The sequence below is a fragment of the Mobula hypostoma genome, chromosome 9, assembly GCF_963921235.1.
Source record: "Mobula hypostoma chromosome 9, sMobHyp1.1, whole genome shotgun sequence".
In the NCBI taxonomy this organism is placed as follows: Eukaryota; Metazoa; Chordata; class Chondrichthyes; order Myliobatiformes; family Myliobatidae; genus Mobula; species Mobula hypostoma.
The window spans coordinates 124,394,482-124,417,428 of record NC_086105.1 but is presented as its reverse complement, the minus strand read 5'-3'; the positions used below and the strand labels follow the sequence as shown (position 1 = coordinate 124,417,428).

The 22,947-nt window shown below is 41.2% G+C and overlaps 1 protein-coding gene across 1 annotated transcript in view; it reads left to right on the top strand.

Moving 5' to 3' along the window:
• The window catches only part of xylt1 (xylosyltransferase I), a 283,246-nt gene that overhangs the window by 224,883 nt on the left and 35,416 nt on the right, over nucleotides 1-22,947 (top strand). Inside the window, exons 7-8 of the mRNA XM_063059068.1 lie at nucleotides 14,622-14,798; nucleotides 20,174-20,436. Coding sequence (XP_062915138.1) covers nucleotides 14,622-14,798; nucleotides 20,174-20,436 — 440 coding nt within the window. The remainder of the gene's footprint in view (nucleotides 1-14,621; nucleotides 14,799-20,173; nucleotides 20,437-22,947) is intronic.

Below are 22,947 nucleotides of genomic sequence, written 5' to 3'. Positions count from 1 at the left end.
CGAAGAATGCAGGGGTCCAGCGGTAGCCGGAAGGTACACAGCACATCTTTAGGAAAAAAGCCGAAACAAACATGCTAATTAATTAGGTGCCGCCCGTAATTGTTGGCCCAGATCAGTGCCGATTTCCGATTGCGTCGTCTCTGATCTGGGCCGACAATTACGTGTCGGCGTCACCTAATTAATTAGCATGTTTTTTCTTAAAGATGTGCTGTGTGCCTCCCGGCTACCTTTGCATTCTCCGCGAATCGGTATTTGCCCGTGGCCTGGGGATTGGGGTGGTGGGACACTGGGGTGTCATCTCGTCGTCTGTTTCCATTGGAGCAGGCAGCTCATCTTCTCCTATGACTGCCGGCTTCGATGTTGAAGGTCGAGGTTCGTCATCTGCTGTGGCTGATGTGGAAGACTTGCTTGACTGCTGAGCCTCGCACATTTTTCTATCGCACAGTTCTTTAATAAGGACTCAAACCATCCTGCAAATATCCCCTAAACCGACGTACCCTTTCAAAATTAAAGTCGTACTTTATCATTACTCATTCGGTTTCGACTGTTATCCTTTCCTCTTCCAATTGCATCAGCTCTTTATCTGTCAGTTCTTGGTCATGGGATGCCAAAACCTCTTCAACATCATCTTTGTCAACTTCCACAAGCCAAACTCATGTTGTCCTTACTTCGTTCACCACGATCAAAACGCTTAATTATGTCTAGTTTTACCGTAAGTGTAACACCCTTACGAGCTCTTTCAGGCTTTTCCGATACCATAGAACTCATCTTCCAAACGGCTGCTTACAGGCTCGTGTTTAAGCAATGCCGGCGACAATCCGAGGGAGAGCGGCTGCTCGGGGCGTGCTGCCTTTTAACGCACGCTGGTTTTTTATCGCGTGCTGAATTTTTTTTTCGTAACAGTGAAAACACCTGAAAGCGAAAATAGGATACTAATGTAGGTCTTTCGTAACAGTGAGGTTTCATAAAGCGAACATTCGAAAAGCGGGGGACACCTGTACTTCTATCCTGGCCTCTCTCCACTGGCTAACAGTATGGTTTAGAATTGATTTTAAGGTTCTCCTGTTTGTTTATAAAGCCCTAAATGGGCTGGCCCCCTCCTATATTGCAGATCTTCTAACCCCTTATTCTGCTTCCAGGTCCCTCAGGTCGGCTGACTTGGGGCTCCTGGCTGTCCCACAATCTAAATTTAAGTTCAGGGGTGACCGCGTCTTTGTTGTTGTAGCCCCTAGACTGTGGAACAGCATTTCCTTCCCTATCAGATCTGCCCCCTCCATTGACTCTTTTAAGTCCAGGCTCAAAACTTACCTTTATTCACTAGCTTTTGAATCTTCCTAATGTGGCTGATTTTTGGCTTGTGCCTAGGCTCATGTGTTTATTTTGTGCCTATAAGCTGTGTGCCTTGTTGTTTATATTTGTGTTTCTTGTATTTGTGATTTTAGCTACCTGTTACGTACAGCACTTTGGTCAACATGGGTAGTTCTTAAATGTGCTGTATAAATAAATTTGACTGACTTGACTTGACTGTGGTAATGAGGCAGCAGTTGCACTTTCCCCTGTGTTTCATTCACATTCAACCAAATACTAGGGAGACTTGCATTTGGGAATTTCTAACTCTAGTTTAAAAGCATGTAATTAACCATGAAAGTTCCCTTCTGCCAACGTGGAGTATTTTTACATGCTTGTGATTCATAGAGTCAAACAGCTTGCAGCAGGCTCTTTAATCCAACTCACCCATGCCAACCAAGTTAGTTAGTCCAATTTGCCTGTATTTAGTCCTTGCCTTGCCTTGCTCCCTTAACTCCTGGTGGAGTTGTCAGGGCGCCGTCATGTTATGCTTTGCACCAGTCTGTTCCATCTGTTGCGGTTGTGTGCCAGAGCCTGGGTCACTGCAAATGTTTTCCCTGTCCATTCTTTGATGTTGTCCGTCCATCTTTTCCCCTCCACAGTTCTTTGTAGAATGGTCTTTGTAAAGCCACTGGATCTTGTTACTTGGCTGTACCACCTCAGCTTTCTTTTCTTCACCGTTGTAAGAAGGTCTTCACGGGGGCCAATGTGTTGCTGGATGGTCTTATGGACCTGCTCGTTTCTGATGCGGTCCAAGTATGAGATACCCATGATGTTGCGATAGCATCTCATTTCCAATGCCTGTATCTTCCTCTGTAGCTCTGCTGTGAGGGTCCATGTCTCACATGCGTACAGGAAGATGGAAAATACCAATGCACGCAGGAATCTGATCTTGTACTTCATGGTGATGTTGCTGTCCCTCCATATTGTCTTGAGTTTAGATAGTGCAGTCATTGTGTGTGTGGTTCTTGCCAGGACTTCTTGTCTTGATCCTTCATCATTGATGATTGCCCCAGGTACTTTCTGACCATGGACTGAGATGTCTGTTGTGATGGCACCGTTGGCATTTGCCATGAGCATTTGTATTTAGTCCATATATCGGTAAACCTTTCCTATCCATGTTCCTTTTAAATATTATTAATATACCTGCCTCAACCATTTTTGGCAGCTAATTCCGTAAACAGGTGTCCCCCGCTTTTCGAACGTTCACTTTACGAAACCTCACTGTTACAAAAGACCTACATTAGTACCCTGTTTTCACTAACAGGTGTTTTCACTGTTGCGAAAAAAATCAGTGCGCGATAAAAGGCAGTCGCGCCCCGAGCAGCTGCGCTCCCCCGGATTCGGAACGGCATTGCTTAAACACATTGTATTGAGCAGCCGTTAGCAAGATGAGTTCTAAGGTGTCGGAAAAGCCTGAAAGAACTCGTAAGGGTGTTACACTTAGCGTAAAACTAGACATAATTAAGCATTTCGATCATGGTGAACGAAGCAAGGACAAAGTGGGTTTGGCTTGTGGAAGTTGACAAAGATGACGTTGAAGAGGTTTTGGCATCCCATGACCAAGAACTGATAGGTGAAGAGCTGATGCAATTGGAAGAGGAAAGGATAACAATTGAAACCAAATGCAGTAGCGAAAGTGAAGCAACCGCGTGAGATTTTCGCTGCAATGATAAAGTACGACTTTAATTTTGAAAGGGTACATAGGTTTAGGGAATATTTGCAGGATGGTTTGAGTGCTTACAAAGAACTGTATGATAGAAAAATGCGCAAGGCTCAGCAGTCAAGCGAGCTTTCCACATCAGCCACTGCAGACGACGAACCTCGACCTTCGACATCGAGGCGGGCAGTCATAGGAGATGAGCTGCCTGCCCTGATCGACAATGAGATGACACCCCTGTGTCCCACCACCCCAACCCCCGGGCCCCGGACAGATACTGTACTGATTCGCAGAGAATGCAACGGCAGCCGGGAGGCACACGGCACATCTTTAAGAAAAAAGCCGAAATAAACATGCTAATTAATTAGGTGCCGCCTAGCACATAATTGTCGGCCCAGATCAGAGGCGATGCAATCGTCAATCGCCACTGATCTGCGCCGACATTTACGTGCCGGGCAGCACCTAATTAATTAGCATGTTTATTTCGGCTTTTTCCTTAAAGATGTGCTGTGTGCCTCCTGGCTACCGCTGCGTTCTTCACGGCAACGTATCAGGTCGGCGGCCCGGAGGGTGGGGGCCGCTGCACCACCCCAACCTGCGACGACTCAGTCCAACACACCATCATCAGTGTGTTCTGCGCTGTCTTCCCAATTCCAGTAAGTGATACTACACTGTACATACATTATTTCTACTTTATATAGGCTGTGTATTTTTACGTGTTATTTGGTAGATTTGGCAGCTTCATAGTTTAAAGCTTACTGGAGAGCGCTTACACCGTGTTTTTGCCAACAGCGCTTGCATGAGATTTTCTGCCGAGAACGCTTGCGTGAGATTTTCGCTTCAGAGATCTGTGCAGGCAATCGTTGTAGAGAAGTATTTCTACTTTATAAAGGCTGTGTATTTATCATATCATTCTTGCTTTTACTATATGTTACTGTTATTTTAGGTTTCATGTGTTACTTGGCATGATTTGGTAGGTTATTTTTGGGTCTGCGAACGCTCACAATATTTTCCCATATAAATAAGTGGTAATTGCTTCTCCACTTTACGATATTCCGGCTTACGAACCGTTTCATAGGAACGCTCTACCTTTGGATGGCGGGGGAAACCTGTACTAACAATCCTCTGGGTGATAAATTTGCCCCTCAGGTTCTTATTAAATCTTTCCCCTCTCACCTTAAACCTGTGCCTTCCAGTTTTTGATTCCCCAACCCTGGAAAAATGTCTATATGCAAAGCCCTAGTTATGGCACTCATGATTTTGTGCATATCTATAAGATCACCCTTCATTCTCTTGCAATCCGATAAGTAATGTCCCAGCCTGCTTAACCTCTCTCCCTTCAGTCCCAGCTGTTGAAGCCCAGGGATTTCAAAATCAGATTTATTTTCACTGTCTTATATGTTGTGAAATTTGTTGTTTTGTGGCAGTAGACAGTGCAAAGAAATAAAATACAATAAATTACAAAATAATTAAGTAGTGCAGAAAATAATGTGTTCATAAATATGATTGCAGAGGAGTAGAAGCTCTTTCTAAATCATCAAGCGTGGATCTTCAGGCTCTAGTACCTCCTCCCTTATGGTAGTAACAAGCAGAGGGAATGCCCTGGACGTCCTTAATGATGGGTACCCCCTTCTTGAGACACCAGCTTTTGAAGATGCCCTTTGGCAGGGGTATTTGCCCATGATGGAGCGAACTAAGTCCACAACGTTCTGCAGCTTTCTGAGGAAAACGTAATCAAAGATTTGTATATAGCACAGAAAAGGCCCTCGTGTGACTTGGTGCCATATGAGAGGACAGTACATAAACAGAAGCCCAAGCTATCGCAGGAAGTATGTTAGCATGGACTGAAAACTGGCTGTGGTAATGAAACAGGGAGTTGGAATAAATGGGTCTTTTTCAGGCTGGAGGAGTGTATCTAGTGAAGTACCCCAGAGATCAGTTTGTAGCCCTAAATTGTTTATTCCAGCGATGCTGAGGATGTTCTTTGAGTCTGTGGTGGCCAGTGCTATCATGTTTACTGTTGTGTGCTGGGGCAGGGCTGAGGGTAGCAGACACCAGAATCAACAAACTCGCTCGTAAGGCCAGTGATGTTGTGGGGATGGAACTGGACTCTCTGACGGTGGTGTCTGAAAAGAGGATGCTGTCCAAGTTGCATGCCATCTTGGACAATGGCTCCCATCCACTACATAATGTACTGGTTGGGCACAGGAGTACATTCAGCCAGAGACTCATTCCACCGATGCAACACTGAGCGTCATAGGAAGTCATTCCTGCCTGTGGCCATCAAACTTTACAACTCCTCCCTTGGAGGGTCAGACACCCTGAGCCAATAGGCTGGTCCTGGACTTATTTCCTGGCATAATTTACATATTACTATTTAATTATTTATGGTTTTATTACTATTTAATTATTTATGGTGCAACTGTAACAAAAAACAATTTCCCTCGGGATCAATAAAGTATGACTATGACTATATGACTATGTTACATTAATGACCAGGACAGGGGAATGAAATGTCAGGTTGGCAGATTTACCAATGATTAGAAAATAGGAAGAAGGGCATGTTGTGATGAGGATATGATTTTTGCCCTAGCAGAGATATTTAAATCATCCTTAGTGACAGGAGAGGTACCAGAGGAATGTTGTTCCGCTGTTTAAAAAATGCTATAAACATAAACCAGGAAACTATAGGCCAATGAGTCTGACATCAGATGTGGGAAAGTTTTTGGAAGGTGTTCGAAGGGACTGGATACAAGTATTTAGATAGACATGAACTGATTGAGAATAGTCAGCTTGGCTTTCTGATTGGTAGGCCATGTCGAACCAACCTTATAGAGTTTCTCGAGGAAGTCACCAGGAAAGGCAGTGGATGTTGTCTACATGGACTTTAGCAGGGCATTTGACAGGGTCTAGCATGTGACGTTAATCAAAAACGTTCAGTCGCTCGGCATACAAGATAAGATAGTAAATTGGATCAGACATTGGCTTTGTGGGAGAAGCTAGAGAATAGTAATAAATGATTGCTTCTCTGACTGGAGGCCTGTGACTAGTGGTGTGCTTCAGGAATCGTTGCTGGGTCCTTTGTTGTTCGTCATCCATATCAATGATGTGAATGATGGCAGGGGAGTCATGTTATGACGTGGGATTGAGACGTGTAAATCCAGCTCTCCCGTAAAAAATCAGCAAAGTACCATTTAAACAACGTAAAGTTAATAAATACTTTCCGAAAACTACTTATAAACTTCTTAAGACTACTCTACAATATGCCTCGTAAACCGCAACAGAAGAGGTCTGTTGTTGTGAAGTCGCCACGAGATGGGAAGAAAAAAGGGCCTACTGCAGCGATGGAGCCTGGGATTCAGGTTGGATCTCCTTCGGAGGAGATGCATTTTATCTCTGGCGTAGAAGAACAGGGAGCAATGGCGGCAGTAGTGGTCTCTCGGAAGAAGATGCCGGAATTGCGCATGTGCAAAGAAGTACGCATGCGCAAATCGACACAACTTAAACTACAAGAACCGACGGCCACTGCAACTGAAAGTGACTCAGAGTCAGAATTGGATACGGCAGAGAATACAGATGAAGAAGAGGAGGAAGAACTGAAAGAGACTGGAAGTAAAGGAGACGACGGAGACATAAGAGAGGCTTTATTGCAATTAACGGCTGAACTAAGAAAATTAAGAACAGAGCTTAGAGATGTGAAGATGTGCTATGATAAAGCTATGAAAAGACAGGATAAAATGGATAAGAAACTTCAGAAGATGGAAAGAACAATGGAGCATATTAACGATAGCGTGGAAAAAACAGAAAGTGATATGCTTGTCTGGAACACGGAAAGAAATCGACTCTTGGAGAAAGTGGACGTGTTGGAAAATTTTAGTAGACGTAATAATATTAAAATTGTTGGTCTTAAAGAAGGTATAGAGGGAGATAATCCAATAGAATTTTTTCAAAGATGGATCCCGAAAACCTTGCAAATGAAAGAGGAAGACCGATCAATTGAAATTGAGCGGGTTAATAGAGCTCTAAGACCAAAACCACAAGATGACCAATATCCACAATCAATTTTAATAAAATTCTTAAGATTTCAAGATTACTTTTTAAAGAAAGGATTCTACAGGTGGCTGCCCAAGCTGCCAAGAAGAGAAAAGGGCCACTGATGATAGAAGGGAAGAAAATTTTTTTCTACCCTGACATAAGTTATGAACTTTTGAAGAGAAGGAAGAAATTTAATCCAGTGAAAAAAGCCCTATGGGATCACGGTTATCAATTTATATTGCATTATCCTGCAACCTTGAAGATTTTTTTGTCTGGTGAAGAAAAAAGATTTTTTGACAATTACTGGAAAGCGGAGGAGTTTGTGCAACATTTTTTGAATATTCACAAGATACAAGAACAAACCCAGGGGAGTGAGATGGATTGAAGATGAAGACTGGATCAAGGATTAGACCTGTTGGATTTTTAGGCGGATGAATATATATTATTAATTATATGAGGGAGGGGAAGAAAGGTTAAAATTTGAGAAATATTAGCTAGGAATAATGACATTAATTTTTTTTTATATATATATAATTTTTTGTTACGGGGAGCTAGAAGAAATACTGACTAATCGCTACGTTATTCATGTGTGCAAGTGTGGCAATAGCCACGACCCGCACAGTGGAGGCGGGTAGTGTTGTGTATCTTTTCATTCACAACATTAGTGGGGGGGGGGTATTTGTTTTTTCTTTTTTTGTATCTTATCTATCTTTTTTTTTCTTTTTGCCTGGATGATTGGGAGGGAAACACATAGCAACATGGTGAAGTTCAAAGAGATTCCCCAGGGAACTATGAGAGTTGAGAAGCTAAGTAATGTTTTAGATTTTAAGAGATAAATGTGAAACATTTTTGAATATTTGGAGCTCTTATTTACAGCTCTGATGATAAAGATCTTGGTTCCTTGGGGAAAGTAACAAACATATATTAAATTTATTTTTAATCCCATGGAGCGTGTGCAAACCTTCCAATATTCAGGCGGTTCTTTTTTTTTCTTCTTTTTTTTCCTTTTTTCTTTAGGTAGGAGTATATATCGGGGGGAGGGGGGAAGGTAGATATTATTTTCTCACGTATTCACTTTGAAAACTGAATAAAAATTATATATAAAAAAATGATGTGAATGATAGGATAATGTGGTTAAACTGGATCAGCATATTTGCAGATGACACCAGGATTGGGTACGTAGTGGACAGCGAGGAAGGCTATCATGGCTTGCACTGCGATCTGGATCAGTTGGAAAAATGGGCTGAAAAAATGGTGGATGGAATTTAATGCAGATAAGTGTGAGGTTTTGCACTTCGGTAGGACCAGCCAGGGTAGGTCTTACACAGTGAACGGTAGGGCATTGAGAAGTGTGCTAGGACATAAGGGATCTGGGAATACAGGTACATAATGCATTGAAAGTGGCATCACAGGTAGAGAAGCTCATACAGAAAGCATTTGGTATGTTAGTCTTCATAAATCAATGTATTCAGTACAGGAGATGGGATGTTATATTGAAGTTATATAAGACATTGGTGAGACGTAATTTGGATTATTGTGTGCAGTTTTGGTCACCTACCTGAGGAAAGATGTAAACAAGGTTGAAAGTGTGCAGAGAAAATTTAAAAGGTAGATTGAGAGGAGATTTGATAGGGGTATACAAAATTATGAAGGGTAGACATAGGGTTAATACAAGCAGATTTTTTTCACCGAGGTTGGGTGGGACTACAACCAGAGGTCATGGATTAAGGGTGAAAGGTGAAGCCTAAGGGGAACATGAGAGAAAACTTATTCACTCATAGGGTTGTGAGAGTGCGGAATGAGCTTCCAGCACAAGTGGTGCATGCAAGCTTGATATCAACATTTAAGAGAAGTTTGGATAGGTACATGCATGGTCAGGGTATGGAGAGCTATGGTCCCGGTGCAAGTCGGAAGTTTAAATGTTTTTGGCATGGAGCAGATGGGCTGAAAGGCCTGTTTCTCTGCTGTACTTCTGTATGACTCTATGACACAGTTTGGGTTTATATTCCTTGAAGTTTAGAAGAATGAGGGTATGCGTATTCAAACCTATCATCATCATCAGGTGCCATGCCCAGTTTGAGCTTTGATTGCCATGGCCCACACACTCCTGTTTCGGGTCAAGTGGATCAATTCATTGGTATTCATTTCCAGTTCTCTGGCTGCTGTCTTCAAACCTATAAGATAGCTATTGAGATGTTTTTGCTCGGAGGAGAGTCACAAGCAAGGATCTTAGTTACAAATTAAAGCAGTTATTTTAAAGTTAAAGCTTGTAGGAATTTCCCTTAGAGTGCAGCGAATCTCTGGAATTCCCTTCCCCCTGAGGTTGGTAGAAGTCAGACGAATTTAAGGAGTAGTTAGATAAATATTTGAAAGGTAGAGGAAATGAGGATTACAAGGAACTGACACAGAAGAGGAATAGAAGCCAACATGGATCAGCCATGAGAGACCTGGAGGCCTACTCCTGCTCCTGTTTTCTTGTAATGACCCACAATCTCCATGTTGACTGCCATCCGTATTAATCTCAATTAGTAACACTCAGTTAGTACCCTTCTCTGTCTCGCAATATGAATCATGTAGCATGAAAGCAGCCTCTTTGGCCCAAATTGTCCTTGCTGACTGTGTTGCTCTGCCAGCTAGTCCCATCTTCCTGCATTTGGCCCATAGCCTTCTAAGCTTGTCCAATCCATGTAGTTATCTTAGTTGGCTTTTAAATGTTGCTAATGTGGCTGCCTCAACTGCTATTTCTGGGAGCTCATTCCAAATACTCCCCGTCTTTTGAGTAGCTGCCCTGTTTCCAATTTTACATCTCTCAATTTTGATTTTAAATCCATGCATTTTTGTTTTTAGCACCGTCTCCCAGGAGGTTTTACCCTGTCAAAGACCCCCATGATCTCATATACGTCAATCAAGTCTCCTACATTCCAGGAACAGTTTTAGTCTGCACAACCCCTCCTTGTAATTCAGGCCTCCACGCACAGGCAAGATCCTAGCAAATCTTTTCTGCACTGTTTCTAGTTTAATAATATCCTTCCGATAACAGGGAATCTAAAATGTACACCGTACTCTTAAGTGTGGTCTCACTTGTATAACTGTAACATAACTTCCCATCTCCAATACTCAGTGCCCTGACTGATAAATGCCAGCACACTTTCTTCTATTTGTGACATGGTTTTCAGCAAACGGTGCCCTTGTACTCCTATCTCACTCTGTTTCACAGCATTCCCAGGGCCCAGAGAGAAAGAGGTTTTGCACAGTACTGTATTTGTCAATGCGGAGCGGAGAGTGAGATTGTAAATCTTGCGGGAGCAGAGGATGTTGGGAATGGCAAGGGACAGGTGGCAGAGAAAGTGTGCCATATATGGTGTTGGCATGGGTGCAGGTACATGCAGCTCTGAGACCCCAGGCAAGGTCATTTGATTCCAAACAATTGGTTTATTGATCATTACAGAATATATCTCTGGTGTTTCCCGCTCCCTCTCCTCTTCTTAAGACTACATATACCCCTAAGAATTTTGCACAGTACTGTACTTCTTAAATGTTACAGAAGTACCTGTCCTTGTCATCACTTCAAGGATGTTCTAATTACCATCTAGATGAAAAGAGCTCCTCCTCAGCTCTCCTATAAAACTCTTATCCCTCACCGTTAACGTATGCCCTCTGGTTTTAGACAACTCTGCTACGGAGAGAAGCTTCTTCCTATCTACCCCTCAGTGTTATATTTCCATTTTAGTTCTACCCTTAACCTCCTCTCACTCAAGAAAAGCAAACCTATCTTATCCATTCTTTACTCATAGTCATAGTCATAGTCATAGTCATAGTCATACTTTATTGATCCCAGGGAGAAATTGGTTTTCGTTACAGTTGCACCATAAATAATAAGTAGTAATAGAACCCTAAATAGTTAAATAGTAATATGTAAATTATGCCAGTAAATTATGAAATAAGTCCAGGACCAGCCTATTGGCACAGGGTGCCTGACTCTCCAAGGGAGGAGTTGTAAAGTTTGATGGCCACAGGCAGGAATGACTTCCTATGACGCTCTGTGCTGCATCTTGGAGGAATGAGTCTCTGGCTGAATGTACTCCTGTGCCCACCCATACTGAAATGCTCCATATGAAGCAACATCCTGGTGAATTTCCTGCAGGCTCTCCAGTGTGGTGATGCACTGTATTCCAGTAGTGACTGAACCAATGTTTATGAAGTCTCCCTGTACTTATCCTTGGTGCCCATGACTAATGAAAGCCTCCGTCCTATACACCTTCTTCATCACCTTATCTACCCCTGGTTCTCAATACACCTTAGGGCTCCATCATTTCTTCATATACGTTCACTCATTATTACTGCAGCACATTATACATATCAAGTGTGTTTTTCCATCTCCCATAGCTCTCCCAATTTCACAAATTAGCAACAATGCCAATTCCTGTCTCACCTGTGAAATTACTTCATTGTAAAAGCCCAGGGTAGGAGATAAAATCTGATCTTTTGAGCACTCTTTTGTATGACTTTCATTACTGGATGTACATTTTTCATTTACACCAGGGACATGCTCTCTTCTGATTACGACCATCAGGAATGAGGTAGAGAATCTTGAAGACTCACACTGAATGGTTTAGAAACAGCTTCTTTTAGAAACAGTACCATCAGATTTCTGAAAGGTCCATGGGTACTACCTCACTATTCCTCCTGCACATTATTTATTTATATATTTGTTTATTTGCCTGCCTATTTATTTACGTTTGTCACTTATAGTCATTTTGATGTCCTACATTGTATTGCTATCACAATATAAACACAACATATGTTAGAGAGTGGGCACGTGGCCAAGTGGTTAAGGCATTGGACTTGCGATCTGAAGGTTGTGAGTTCGAACCCCAGCCAAGGGAGCATGTTGTGTCCTTGAGCAAGGCATTTAATCACACATTGCTCTGCGACGACACTGGTGCCAAGCTGTATGGGTCCTAATGCCCTTCCCTTGGCCAACATTGGTGTCGTGGAGAGGGGAGACTTGCGGCATGGGCAACTGTTGGTCTTCCATACAACCTTGCCCAGGCCTGCGCCCTGGAGAGTGAAGACTTTCCAGGTGCAGATCCATGGTCTGGTAAGAGTAATGGATGCCTTTATGTTAGAGATAATAGTCCTGATTCTGATTAAATAACATTCTTTAAGGGGAAGGAATAACACAGAATAGAGATGTTCTTTCCTCTCCATTTCATGTGTTAGTCATTATTTCCAGGGAGACATTTCTGCTGTTGTGATAGTGTAATTGCAACAATTAGAATGGTTTCGACTGCATGTTCTAGTCTTTTGCCAGAATCATTCATATGGAATTGAAACTTGCTGTCTGGTCAGGGATGAGTTGTGAGGATTATCGGAATAACCCTTTTGCAGGATTTTAGGATTTGCTTTTAAGTAAACTTGAATTAATTCACAGTAGACAGCAGCAGAAACATAATATGCTGAAACACACCACTGGTCAGGCAGCATCCTCGGAAAGCAGCACAATAATGTAGATTCACTTATGGGAAAGATAGATAAACGAATGAAGCAGAAAGCAGTGGAAGAGAAGGAAGCAGAATAGTAGTTGGGATGTTTATTTTAAAATTATGCACAGTATTTGATTTCCACTGACACAGCACACATTTATTTTTGTCAATGATTGTCCTGGAGATATTGCAGGTGAGATTTCTTAACTGTCTGTAGTTCTTAACTGTGAACATGCTCTGACAGTGTTCTTGGGGGTGGAATTAGATTTAGAGCCAGCAACGATGAAAAAAACACTGATGCATTTCCAAGTCAGGATGGTGATTGGAAACAGGCATTGGGTGATTTCCATAGGAACATGTTGCTGTAGTCCATTTCAATTCTTCGAGTTCATGAAGAGGGGCAAAAAGCAATTTTCCTGGAGCAAAATGATAACAAAAAGCAATTGGCCTAAAATGGTCTGTTTCTCATTTATGAATACAGTATGTTCTTCTGTTTCACTGAGTTAAAGATGAGCTCACCAATTATCCCATTGATGTGGACTGATACATGTACGTGTGTGAGACAGCTTCTGTTTTGGTTTTAGGTTTCCAGTATTTGCAATCATTTGCTTTTTTTTTAAGCAGCAGATTTAGAAGCTGTGGGATATTGTTTTAGCATGTTTGACTCAATAAAGGAATGGCTCTTTCCAGGGAAACAGCAAAGAGAAAGATATGACTACATATGAAGCTATAAGTCTTTATCTACCCTCTTAGGTGGATGTAAGATATACCATGGTAATGACTTTTAAAAGAGCTCAAGATGTATTCTATTCCATGTGTCTGGAGCAAATTTTAACCCTCTGTCAATGTTACCAGAATTGAATACCAGATCATTTCCTGTTGCCGGAGCTTGTAGATATCCTAATCTCTACAGTCGTTGCACTTCATAAATATGAAAGTCATTGGCTGCAAATTGCTTTATGGGATCATCATGTTAAGAGAAGTGTTTTACAGAGAATTTTTGTTACAATGCAGACCTGTTGCCTCTGGAGGATTTCCCTTTGTTTATTGCACAGGGACAAAGACAAGAGCAGATAGAAGCACTGCATCATTTCAAGCTTCAGATAGTGAAACAACTCCTCTGTGTTGCCTCATTGCCAGTGGCTGCCATTTTATCTTTGAGTGAAAATGCCAACATTTCAAATTTTCAAACATCATGCAGAATGAACACCAACTCAATGAACTGTTAATATAGTTCAAATTCCCATATAGGTCAATTGCCAGTGCATCCCCTTAATTTCGAGCATTAAGGCATGCATTTTGCTGGTCATTTTTTACATAATAAAATATTAATGTATTTTTCACCAATAATCCTATCTCAGTATTTTTTAAATGGCCAGGCGGCATCTCTAGGAAGAGGTGCTGCCTGGCTTGCTGCGTTCACCAGCAACTTTTATGTGTGTTGCTTGAATTTCCAGCATCTGCAGAATTCCTGTTGTTTCGGTATTTTTTAGTTTTTTAAAAAAATTTATTTAGTGATTTGTGATTCAGTAAAACGTTGAAGTGTTAAATTTGAATTAAGTTGGGGGTAGGTGCATTATTGTGGGCTGTGCAGCAGGTAACGTAATCATAGATTATAAGTGCATGTAAAGGTCAAACCCATGTTTTTTGGACTGGCAGCTGATATGATTTGATTCAGTACCAGCACTATCTTATGTAACTAATCTGTGTTCAATTAGATTCAGTAAGAATGAGGCTGGACTTGGTGCTCAATGACTTCTGTTTATTGTGATATACAGTCATCTAGGGGTGAATTAAAATTAATTAAACTGACCCAACTGATGCTTTTGTTCTGAGTGATATAAAGATGACCACTGAAAAATGATGCATAGACTTTATGTGGAACATTGAATGCTAGGGTGGATTACCATTATTGGAAGATGCCTTCTACCAGCAAATAAATAAGTAACTTACAAGTTTTTTTTTGTTAGTCGTAACACTTTATTCCCTTCAATTATGATGGGTCTTGACCGCAGGTAGTGTGGTGTAAAGATTTTCTTTTGCTGTGGAGTGTTTCTGAATGCCTAAGTCTCAATGATTACTTTTTATTTCAGTCCTTCTTCCATACGGTTCTGGAGAATAGTCATCTCTGTGGTACAATGGTGGATAACAATCTGCGCATTACCAACTGGAATCGGAAGCTGGGCTGTAAGTGCCAATACAAGCACATAGTGGACTGGTGTGGCTGCTCACCCAATGACTTCAAGCCCCAAGACTTCCATCGCTTCCAGGTAGACATGTATTCTGTAACAATATATGGGTACAGCTTATATCATTTATACCATCATTGCTACAAGAACTTTCATTCTGATAACTTGGAAGCAATTCCAGCAAACTCTTAGATAGTCCATTGGAACTTAACTATTCCAACATAGATTGTGGTCAAATGAACATGTGGCTCCAGTAGGGCGTCTTGGTAAGAGACTAGTTAGGATCATTTTTGTTCATTGGAACAACTGCTTGAAGGGATGCAGCAGAGAAAAGGTAGGTACCTGGGAGGCAGCTCCACATTCAGAGTGCACGAGGAGAAAAGGGAGATTGGTGGTGGTTTAAACTTCGGTCAAAACAGATTGCGAGGTGGGATCTTTAAAGAAGTGTTTCATGACAGCAGTATTACAGGAAGAGGACTCTACTCAATGACAGATCACATAGGAGCTTATGAGGAAAGTTATGCATTTAAGACCTTACAATGTATCGATACATAGAAATTAGGAGCAGGAGTAAGCCATTCAGCCCTTCAAGCCTGCTCACTGTGATCTGGTTGATCATCCAAAATCACTGTCCAGTCTCCATCTTCTCCCCCATCCCTTGATCTCTTTAACCATTAGTACTTAATCCTTCTAATACTAATTCCACCTTCAGAGCATTGTTGGTAATTGGGCTAGCCCCACCTATGCACAGATTACAGTCACCCATATTTGCAGAGAGATCCTTATTGACCTGCCTTTAATTTCCCTTTTAGTGGCATCCACAATGTCACCACTAGTGCTTGAAGGAGTATCTAATTCCTTCTTGAATATATTTAATGATATGTCTTCAGTTGCCTTCTGTTAAAGAGAACTGCAGAGGTTCACCACTGTTTGGATAAAGGAATTTATAGGGTGAAGATTTATAGAAATTAGTGGGTGAAGGACTCAACTAAGTCCTTATTGGGTTGCCCCATGTCATTACACTGTGATCTCTGAACTCTCCCACCACCAGGGAAAATCCTTCTTGCAACTAATTTGCTCAGTTACGTCGGGATTTTATACATTTCAATGAGGTCCCTTCTCATTCTTGTAAAATGTGTCAAATAAAAAGCCCATTTACCCTAATCCTTTTTCATACATCACTTACGTCAACCCAGGAATCAGTCTGATGAATCTTCACTACACTCCTACCAAAACAAAAACTTTTTCCTCAGACGAGGAGACCAAAGCTGCACACAATCCTCAGCAAGGCCCTCGACGACTGCAGTAAGCCATCCCTGATTCAGTTTTCAAACCCTTTCAAAATGAAGGCCAACAAGTCATTCATCTTTGTAAGTGCTGCTGCACCCTCATGCTTAATTTCAACAAATGGGGCAGACGAACACACAGATGTTGCTGTATCTCTCTATTGCCCTGTCTGTAGCTGTTTAGATCATCTGCTTTCCTGTTTTTGCCACTACATTGAATAACCTCGTACTAATCCAACCTAAAAGTGCATATGCCATACATTTGCCTACTACCTCAACTAATCCAAAACATCCACATTCTTCTCAAAGCATGCAATTCTGTCCAACGTTGTTTTATTGGCAGACTTGAAGGTTTTATATTTAATTCCCTCAGCTACATTATTAATCTATATTGTGAACAGCAGAATTCCAAGGACTGAACCCTATCGCACCATATTAGCCACTGCCTGCAACTCAGAAAAGGAACATTTTTATTCCCAGTCTGTCAGCTGGTTTTATATCCATGACAATATCCCCTAAACCCACCTGCCTTCACTTTGTATGGTAATCTGTTAGGCAAGACATTGTCAAAAGTCTAATCACACCATAGCCACAGGATTTTCTAACCCCAATTATTCTACAAGTTATATCACCAAAAGACTTCTAATATATTTGTCAAGCATGATCTCCCTTTCAGGGTGATCTTCACTGACGCTATCAATTTTCCAGATGCTCTGCTATTAAATCTTCTAATATTGGGTTCTGGCATTCTCCCTAACTAACTTCACAGTTTTATTTCCCTCCTTATTTTCTTTCTTTCTTTTTGTAATTTATTTTTTATTGAAGTTCATCATCAAACAAAACATTCCATAAGATGTATTTCAGATACTGTACATATATATCATATAGTCATAGTTGTCACAAATCTCCACATAATATTTATCTGAGGTATACACTTATAGAAAGGAGAGGAAAGAAAGAACAATCAAAAGAAGAAAACTATGTACAAAAATAGTGGGGTTACATTAGCTACCTTTCAATTTGTAGAAATTGATTTGGAGTTGAAAGTATGCAATTTAGTATATCCTCCTCTAAAGAAAACACTCACTAATAAATTCTTCTCGGCTTCCAGCTGTGAAGCGTTTATTCGTTAAATACGCTGGGAAAGCACTAGACCCTTTTTCAATACACTTACTGTTTCCCACTCCCTTAAATACTTTGGGAATATTGATTTCCTTCAAATCTTACTCTCACTAGACCCCAGATTCATTAATGTTTTAGGGAGGCTATTTCGTTCCCTCCTCTATGAAGACAGACCCAGTGTATTTGCTCAATGGACTGCCATTATTTTGTTCCCTATTTGTGAATCTTCCTGTTTGTTGGTCAATTCTCACCTCATACCATCATAATGCTATAGCTTCCTTCATTTATGTTAAAGGGCCTTAAAATCTTCGAATCCACTTTGTTGTTCTCCATCTAAATGAAAATTCTGTCATATTATAGATACTCCAATTCAAAAATCTTGCCCATGAAGATTACTAATTAATCCTTTCTCATTACACAGTACACAGTCAAAGATGGCGTGCTCCTCAGTTGGTTCCAGAAAAGAAATCATCTAGCCCCACAATTAAAGTCATCCACAATTACGGATATTACCGTCTTATTTCACCTCTCTCTAATTTCCCTTTTAATGGCACCCACAATGTCATCACAAATGCTGGAGGATCTATATAAAATTTTCCTTAATATTTTCTGCCCCTTACTTGTTCTTAGAACTTGAGAGCTTGTATTTGTAGCTCTGACTGTACAGATTCAGCATTTTCCAAGCTAATATCCTTCATTATTGTGTAAATCTTCTCTTAACCAGCAACACTACTCCACCTTCTTTTCACCCATTCTTCTAAATATTGATTAACCCTGGTTGTTCAGTTCCAATTACAGGACACCCCCTGCCACCATGTCTCTGTAATCCCTTATTTTCATCTCCCTTTTGGTACCTACACTCAGTGGCCACTTTATTAGGTACCTACACTCAGTGGCCACTTTATTAAGTACCTCCTGTACCTAATAAAGTGGCCACTGAGTGTATGTTTGTGGTCTTCTGCTGCTGTAGATGCTTCAGAGATGCTTTTCTGCACACCACTGTTGTTAAACATGGTTATTTTAGTTACTGTCACCTCCCGGTCAGTTTTGTACCTGTCTGGCCATTCTCCTCTGACCTCTCATTAGCAAGGTGTTTTGGCCCACAGAACTGATGCTCACTGATGTTTTTTTTTTGTTTGTTTTTCTCACCATTCTCTGTAAACTCTAGAGACTGTTGTATGTGAAAATCTCAGGAAATCAGCAGTTTCTGAGATACTCAAACCACCCCATCTGGCACCAACAATCATTCTACAATCAAAATCACTTAGGTCACATTTTTCCCCCATTTTGATGTTTGGTCTGAACAGCAACAGCCTTTTGACTATGTCTGCATGTTTTTATGCATTGTGTTGCTGCCATGTGATTGTCTGATTACATTCTTGCATTAATGACTAGGTGTATAAATAAGTTGTCATTGAGTGTACTAACCTTATTGTAAATGCTCTTACGCATTGACAAACTATATTTAGGCTCAACTTTTAATCCTCTAATCTCCATTATTTTCCATTACAGCCTTTCTGTCTTCCCATTTTCCTATCCTTTGTCTCCATCCTTTTTTTTGCCTTCCTCTGTCTCCTTGCATAATATCCCATTGTGCTGCCATTTTAGTTTAAGCACTCCTTGAGTAAGCTTCTGAGAACGTGGGCTAAATCTCGTGGTCATGTTAAATATAAAGCTTTAAAGAACAGAATTGGAGAGGAACCAGGTTAGCAACAAAAATAACACTTAGCAATAAAGCCGTCATGTTAACAGTAGTGCTAGAAGGGGTGAAAGAGAGGAAGTATTTTAATAGAACTTTGCCTGGAGATTCATCACCAGTTGTTAGCACTTCATGCAGTTGCAACACCATCTTGACCTCTGTGTCAAAATTAATTCCATTAAAAGAAATTAAAATGAATTTTGGAGTCAAAAGTGCACCACAGTGATGATGTGATATTGTGCTGCTGACTGGGGAAGAGGCTCTCAGATGTTATCTTTATACCCTGAAATACCACTTGTAGAGTGGTGGGCAGTTTTGGTGGGGGATAGTAACAAATAGTGTTTATTATGATCAAGGCAGTTTTAGCAATGAATATACAGACTGTGTATGTCAGTTATGCACAGATCCGAAGGAATGAAATTCAGGGAAAGGGTAGGTTAGGAAATGAGATGAAAAGAAAATTGACAGCCGATTCTATCATAGGATAGAAATTCCAAAGTGTTGCTACAAACTTAAAGTCTGATTAACATATATAGATTGGATTCCTATGGTACAGCTTTGAGTCTAATATAACCCTTACTGCTGGGCAGGGATGAGGAAACCTAGCAAGTGTCTTTCTTTGTGCTTGTTGTGAGGCAGGAGGACAGGCATATACTCCTGGGGAAGTATCGAACTCTGACCATTTTCAGCAATCCTTTTCTCTTTTCCAATTGCCAATGTGTCAATATCGAACAGGACCTTCCCGGTCCTACTGACTTGCATTTTTACATGGGGGGGGGGTGGGGGGTGGTACCAGTAAGGATATTGTTCCATCATTTTACATTTAAAGCAATAGAAAGTCGGCCTGCTATCCTACACCTCCTCATCTCTGCTCCCAGCTCTCCCTCAAGCTGGATCCGCTCAATCCCTCTGGGTTTCTGCCCTTGTGAATTACTTGTAATCCAGACCGTTCACCAGTTGGAAATACAGCCCCACCAGCTGAGTTCCCACACACCAAGAGACACCTGCAACCTGTCAGCAAACAGCAAATCCATCCCACCAATCTCCCAAGCACTTGTACGCGGTTAGAGGCTGTATACAAGTTGGGTATTGGTAAGCTGGAGAAGATCCATAGTACATTACACCAGTATTGAGAGCAATGGGAACCCAACTCAATCCAGTGGGAAAATGATCCAGTGGAAAACAGATTCCTGAAATTCTATCCTCCCTATAAACAAGGTTGAGTATTTTCTGCATTGGTATCTCATACAATAGATTTTGTGTTCTTTAGGGGCCTGGCCAAAATCAGCCAGGCATTAGAGAAGTTTCCAAGTGGTCGGTGAAAGTAATGAACTCTTCTGCCCACACAGCAAACTGCGAGACCAACCTTCTTTGCGCGGAAGTTCGAGGCTGCAGTTAACCAGGAGATCATTGGCCAGCTGGACTTCTACCTCTTTGGCAACTACCCAGCTGGCACAACCGCCCTGAAAGCGTACTGGGAAAACACATATGACGAGCCAGATGGCATCCACAGCATCAGCGACTCATATCTGACCATGCTTCACTCCTTCACCCGCCTCGGCCTGAAGAGAGCAGAATCTTCCTGGCATTCGAATGATGAAAATAAGTGCAGGTGAGAGGGAAGATGCAGCTCGCTGCCAGTGTCAGCAGTTTTGCAAGTGCCCAGCTATGTTAAAGAGGGAGTGCTTGAAATAATTATGCTGAGGGCTTAAAATATTTTGAAATCATTTACCCCTTCAGTATAGATTTTTTTTCTGTGTTATCATGTAGTGAAACACTTTTCTCTGTCTCAGATGAATCAAATGCTTCCTACCCAGTGAATTTAATGTATAGTTACTGTGGATAGTAAACCAGAGCACAGAAAACTGAACTTACTCCAATAAGAAGCTAAAACCTAAATGTTTCTTGAAACAAGGCATCCCTTGTATGCAATGTTAAAGAAATGTGCCAATTCTACGCATTGCTTTTCTGTACAATAACTTTTGTGTTCTTCAGGGGTGTGGACATAATTAGCTGGTTGATATAAGCAGGAGGGAATATAGGAGGAGCTATATACATGTGCCCAAGACCTTTGCACAGTACTGTATATATCTGAATAGCGGTATGTATTTACAATGTAAACAGCATTATAAAAGGTGGTTTAAAGTGTTTACAATGTAGTACTGTAAATGAGATAATAAATAGGGTGGGGGGGGGGGGAATCAGATTAACTCCCAGAGGGAAGACACTTTTCAACAAATTACCATGAGTTATGATTTTAAAAATAAATGAAGATTGCAAAAGCAGATTAACATGGTAGCATCATGGTTAGCACAACGCGCTACAGTACCAGCGACCCAGACACAATTCCCGCCGCTGTAAGGAGTTTGTACATTCTCCCCATGGTGGTGTGGGTGTCCACCGTGTGCTCCAGTTTCCTCCCACAGTCCAAAGAAGTCCAAAGGTAGGTTAATTGATCATTGTAAATTGCCCCACAATTAGGCTAAGGATTACACTGGAGGGTTGCTAGGCAGCGAGGTTCAAAGGGCTGGAAGGGCCTATTCCGCACTGTATATCAATAAATAAATAAATGAAGCAGGTCATTCCATCTAATCTTTATGTTGACTGACCAATCAAGATTCACAGAATCAAAAAATGGTGGAACTGCCATGACAAGAAGATATTCGGCCCTTCAAGTCTGTACGATTTCTAGTACAGCAGCTTCATCAGGATCCTTCAACTAGTCCTTTCCCATTACCCGGCAAACAATTATCACATGTCTATTCAATTCCTTCTGAAAACAGTATTTGGCTGTTTTCAAAACCATACAAGCAGAAAGTTTTTCATCATAATCCCCTTGCTTCACTCCAGTCTTTAAGAAGGGACAGAGTCAAAAGTATGGAAATTAAAGGCCAGTCAGCCTGACTTCAGTGGTTGAGAAAGTATTGGAGTCCATTATTAAGGATGAGGTTGTGGGATGCCTGGAGGCACGTGATAAAATAAATCAAAATCAGCATGGTTTCCTTAAGGGAAAATGTCTGACAAACCTGTTGGAATCTGTACTGGGACTTCTGCTGTTTGTGATGTATATGAATGACCTGGATGAAAATTTATAAGGGTGGGTTAGTAAGTTTGCAGATGATATGAAGGTTGGTGGTGTTGTGGATCGTGTAGATGACTGACAAAGAATACAGTGGGATGTAGATCAGTTGTGGATATGGGCAGGGAAATGGCAGATGGAGTTTAACCCGGTAAATGTGAAGTGTTGCATCTTGGTAGGTCAAATGTAGAGACAGTACACTTTAAGGGAAATACCTTAACAGCGTTGATGAGCAGAGGGAACTTGGGGTCAAAGTTCATTACTCCTTGAAAGTGGCTACACATGTTGATAGGGTGGTTTAGAAAGCATATAGCATGCTTTCCTTTATTAGTCAAGGCACTGAGTTCAAAATTCAGGAAGATACGGTGCAGCTTTATAAAAATCTATTTCGGCTGCATCCAGAGTATTGCATACAGTTCTGGTTGCTGCATTATAGAAAGGATATCAAGGCTTTGGGCTTGGTGCAGGAAAAGTTTACCGGGATGCTGCCTGGTTTAGGCAGCATGTGCTATGACGAGAGGTTGGACAAACGTAGAGCAGAGGCTGAGTTTATGAGAGGCAAACCAAATAGAGTAGATAGAGCAGGCAGCCAATATCTTTTTTCCCAGCACTGAAATCTCTAATACCAGACAGCTTGCACTTAAAGTGAGAGAGGGTCATTTTAAAGGAGATGGGAGAGGCAAGTTTTTTATACAGAGAGTGTTGGCTGCCTAGAATGCACTCCCTGGGGTGGTGATAGAGGTTAGAGGCAGATATATTAGGGACCTTTATGGACATTTAGATAGGCACATACATGTGAGGGAAATTGATGTTATGTGGACACAAAGGATGGGTTTAGTTGGCCATTTGATACGTATTTATTTGATTTGGCACAACATTGTCGGTCCTGTGCTGTCATGTTCTATGTTCTAACTCTTAAGAAGTTCTGGTAACAATCAGACAAAGCAGCCCAACGTATTAGCACCTTATTCACCAATCTACACATTAATTCTCTCTACTACATAGTGGCTACCATGTACAGTTTATCACATGCAATTATTTGCC